Source organism: Rhinopithecus bieti, unplaced genomic scaffold (genome assembly GCF_001698545.2).
Source record: "Rhinopithecus bieti isolate Rb0 unplaced genomic scaffold, ASM169854v2 scaffold_32081, whole genome shotgun sequence".
NCBI lineage: Eukaryota > Metazoa > Chordata > Mammalia > Primates > Cercopithecidae > Rhinopithecus > Rhinopithecus bieti.
In genome coordinates this window covers 2,699,213-2,703,944 of record NW_016814436.1, presented here as the reverse complement: position 1 = coordinate 2,703,944, position 4,732 = coordinate 2,699,213, and the positions used below count along the sequence as shown (strand labels likewise).

At 49.0% G+C, this 4,732-nt stretch overlaps 1 protein-coding gene across 1 annotated transcript in view; it reads left to right on the top strand.

Annotated features, from left to right (window-relative positions):
* TANGO6 (transport and golgi organization 6 homolog) overlaps positions 1-1,990 on the top strand; it is a 277,961-nt gene extending 275,971 nt beyond the window's left edge. The window contains exon 17 of the mRNA XM_017850742.1: positions 1,522-1,990. Within this exon, the coding sequence (XP_017706231.1) occupies positions 1,522-1,698 (177 nt within the window). The 3' untranslated portion in view covers positions 1,699-1,990. The remainder of the gene's footprint in view (positions 1-1,521) is intronic.
* Positions 1,991-4,732: the final 2,742 nt, after the last annotated feature.

Sequence of the window (4,732 nt, the reverse complement as noted above, 5' to 3'; positions counted from 1 at the left end):
TTTTTTGAGACAGAGTCTCACTCACTCTGTTGCCCAGGCTGGAGTACAGTGGCTTGATCTCAGCTCACTGCAACCTCCGCCTCCTGGGTTCAAGTGATTCTCCTGCCTCATCCTCCCGGGTAGCTGGGATTACAGGCACCTGCCACCATGCCCAGCTAATTTTTTGTATTTTTAGCAGAAATAGGGTTTCACTGTGTTTACCAGGCTGATCTTAAACTCCTGACCTTGTGATCCACCCACCTCGGCCTCCCAAAGTGCTGGGACTACAAATGGCAAATTTTTGTATTTTGGGTAGAGACGGGGTTTCACCATGGTGGCCAGGCTGGTCACTAACTCCTGATCTCAAGTAATCTGCCCATTTTGGCCTCCCAAAGTGCTGGGATTATAGGCGTGAGCCACTGCATCGGCCTGGTGACAGATTTTTAAAGTAGGAACAAGGAAAGGTATGATTGCTCAATAAATAGTCTCCTAGGCCAGGCGCGGTGGCTCATGCCTATAATACCAATACTTTGGGAGGCCAAGATGGGTAGATCATGAGGTCAAGAGATTGAGACCATCCTGGCCAACATGGTAAAACCCCGTCTCTACTAAAAATACAAAATTTAGCTGGGTGTGGTGGCATGCACCTGCAGTCCCAGCTACTCAGGAGGCTGAGGCAGGAGAATTGCCTGAACCCGGGAGGTGGAGGTTGCAGTGAGCTGAGATCACGCCACCGAACTCCAGCCTGGCAACAGAGTGAGACTCTGTCTCCAAAAAAAAAAAAAAAGCTTCCTGGGTTTCGTAAGATAGTTGTCTGTTCTGTGGGTGGTGGCAGAGGGCTTTATGGGGAGCTGGGGAGGAAAAAAATGCTGGTAATCATTTGCTCTGGGAGGAACCATATCTGGGCAGTCTTGTCTGTCTGTGGTCCTGAGGTCTCTGCCATGCTTTGGGACTGAATAAAGGAGTCTGGGAACTATGATTGGGCCTGGGAGTAAAGGGGAGCAGAAGCCCCAAGGCCGTGTAACTAGGCATGGGGTGAGTGATAAACACAATGGGAAACCTATCTCAGTACAAGGGCCAGCACCACCCCTATCTCCTTCTCCAACCCAAGATGGCCATGCATTATCTTCTTTTTTTTTTTCTTTATTCCCGCCCAGGCTGGAGTGTGGTGGCACAATCGTGGCTCACTACAGCCTTAACCTCCCAGGCTCAGATGATACTCCCAACCCCAGCCTCCTGAATAGCTGGGACTACAGTACAGGCATGCGCCACCAAACCCGGCTAATTTTTGTATATTTTGTAGAGGTGGGGTTTTGCCACATTTCCCAGGCTGGTCTCAAACTCCTGGACTCAGGTGATCCGCCTGCCTTGGCCTCCCAAAGTGTGGATTACAGGCATGAGCCACTGCACCCAGCCACATTATCTTCAGGAAGTCTGTGGATGTCCTCACAGATCTCCTCAGGCAGGAGGAGAGGGCAGTTCAGTCGTACTGAGAAATGTCGGTACAGTAGACAGGTGGTCATGGCTCTCTCTCTCGTGCAGGTGCTGAGCGCCGTCCTCAAGGATCTCTACCACCTGCTGAAGCACGTGGTGCGTCTGGAGCCCGATGACGTGGCCAAGCTCCATGCCCAGTTGGCCCTAGAAGAGCTGGATGACATCATGAAAAACTTCCTGTTCCCTCCACAGAAGCTGGAGAAGAAGATTGTGGTCCTGCCATAGACCTGGCTCCAAGGACATGGAGGAGGCAGGCAGGGCCAGGCACCCAGAGCCATGCCGAGGTCTTCTGGCAGGTGTCCCTGCTGCCTCTTGAGTGCTGGCAGCATGGCTGACCCTTGGGGTGGCTTTATGGTGCTGGTCACTTGGGTCTTCAGGGTCCCTTCCTAAGGCATCTGTTTAGCACTCCCTCATTCAGCCTGAAAGGTGTGCAGTTAAGAGAAAACAATTAGCTGGGCGCAGTGGCTCACGCCTGTAATCCCAGCACTTTGGGAGGCTGAGGCGGGCGGATCATGAGGTCAGGAGATCAAGACCATCCTGGCTAACACAATGAAACCGTGTCTCTACTAAAAATACAAAAAAATTAGCCGGGCGTGGTGGTGGACGCCTGTAGTCCCAGCTACTCAGGAGGCTGAGGCAGGAGAATGGTGTGAACCTGGGAGGCGGAGGTTGCAGTGAGCTGAGATTGCGCCACTGCACTCCAGCCTGGGTGACAGAGCAAGACTTCGTCTCAAAAAAAAAGGAAAACAATTACAAATCTCATTAATCTGCACATTTTTCACTGTCTTCTAGCTTTGAGAGAAGGATGTCTACCTGGTGGAAGTATATTTTAACATGACTGATGGCATTTGACTAATTGTCCACTCTCTTGGAACTTGGGGAGAAGAGATTGGCCACCCATATGTCACCTAGCTCTGTATTCTTCCAGGCTGAGATTCTTCTTCCTCAGGAAAATGAGGAGCAGAGCTGGCCACCCTTGGCTGCTCAAGAAGCATTTCAGAGTAGGAGATGCAGTTGGAGGTGGGGAGGGGAAGGGAATAGTTATCAAATAATGCAAAAGGAAATAAAATTATCTTGGATGGACAGAACAACAGGGCTAAATATGGGTCCTCTGGTGTCGAGATGGAAAACTGTGGAGTTGAAGAGGCTCTGATGCCCAGAAAGGACAATCAGGCTGGTTGACTCTTCCAGAGAAAAAGGGTAAGCCCTGTACTTGTCCTCCCAGGCCATTTTTCTTCACTCCCTCTGCTGCTGTTTGCAAAGTTGCCCTGATTATCAGGAGAAAAGAACCACAAGCATCCAGAGAGTTTACATCCTGCCTTCTGTCCTCTGCTCCTTCAGAAAGATGAATGCCTAGACAATGGTTTCACACTGAATGCAGGCTGGAAAGAATGCATGCTGGTGGCCTGATGCCAGGGCTGTTGAAACAATTTCAGATATAGCACTGTGGTCTCCGCTTTATTTCTTTATGTATTTTGGCCGCTGTATTTTGATTGCAGCTAAAAGAGATAACAGAAAGGACATACTGGCTGGCTGCTTCAGATTATACCTCCCCGTTGTCAACACCTTGATGAGGCCAACCCAGAGCTGCTTGATCAGTCCTCAGCTTTGCGGGGCTAGGTACAGAATTTTATCACAGGATTTTATCCCGCTCTCTGGGGTGACCAGACCCACAGGAATGAAAACGCCGTTTCCAAAAGCTCGAGTGACTGAAGGATCTATGCACAAACATGGCCATTTGCTAGTTAACAACAGGATATTTCTCTCTGGCCAGATCACAGACATGGTTCTGAGTTCAGAACTTCCTTGATGGCATCCCTTTAAAGAGGCCATCTTAGGAACAGAATCACAAGTTAGCTTAGTGAGCAGAGAATTAGAACAAACCTAGCTAGGTGTGTTTAAGGAATATTTCCATTCAGCTAGTGTAGCTAGATTAATTTCTATTCTCCAAATCAAGGATGTATAGAAAATGGGAATTGTGGCTTTCAAATATAAGAAGAATCTCCTTTGGGCCAGCTGCATATACAATAAAAATGCTTGTTTCTTGGCCTTCCTTTAACTGGACTCCACAACCCACTTCAGATCAGCAGGTCGAATGTGTTACACAATCCGTTTCACTTACAACTTCATTTGCATTAACTGCATTCCAGTTCTGAGGACAGATCCTGATTGACCACCTTGATTAGTCTAAGACACTATCTAGTCCAAAACCCTCGAGTGCCTCATGAAGCATCCTAGTACCTTTATCTCTAGTTATAGATCACCTCTTAATTTGAACTGTTTGGCAAGTGGCTAAAAACATCTGTTCTTTATTGGTTTTTTTTTTTGAGGTGGGGTCTCACTGCATTGCCCAGGCTATTCTCAACTTCTGGATTCAAGCAGTCCTCCCCACTCAGCCACCTGAGTACCTGGGACTACAGGTATGTGCCACCATTATGCCTAACTTTATTGATTTATTTTTTCTTTTCTTTTCTTTTCTTTTTTTTTTTTTTTTTTTTTTGAGACAGTGTCACCCAGGTTGGGAGTGCAGTGGCACAATCTCGGCTCACTGCAGCCTCCAACTCCTGGACTCAAGCGTCAGCCTCCCAAGTAGCTGGAAGCACAGGTGCGCGCCACCATGCCCAGCTAATGTTTGTTTTTTTTTTTTTTTTTGAGACGGAGTCTCCGCTCTGCCGCCCCAGGCTGAGTGCAGTGCCGGGATCTCAGGTTTGTGTTCAACTGCAACTGCCGCCTCCCAGGTTACGCTCAGTCTCCTGCCTCAGCCTCCCGAGTAGCTGGGACTGACGGCGCTCGCCATCCTCGCGCCGGCTTAGTTTTTGTATTTTAGAGAAACCGGGTGTTTCCACCAAATCGTTATTCCAGGATGGTCCTCGATCATCCGACCTCGTGATCTGCCCGTCCTCCGCTCCCCCAAAGTGCTGGATTAAGGCTTGAGCCACCGCGCCCGGCCTAATGTTTGTATTTTTAGTAGAGACAGGGTTTCTCCATGTTGACCAGGCTGATCTCAAACTCCTGGCCTCAGGTGATCTGCCCACCTTGGCCTCCCAAAGTGCTGGGATTACAGGCATGAGCCACCGTGCCTGGCCTTAATTTAAGACAGAGTTTTGCTCTGTTGCCCAAGCTGGTATAGAGTAGTGCAGTCATGGCTCACTGCAGCCTTAACCTCCTGGGTTCAAGGAATCCTTCCACCTCAGCCGCCAGAGTAGCTGGGATCACAGGTGTGTACCACCACTCCTGGCTAATTTTTAAAATTTTAGCA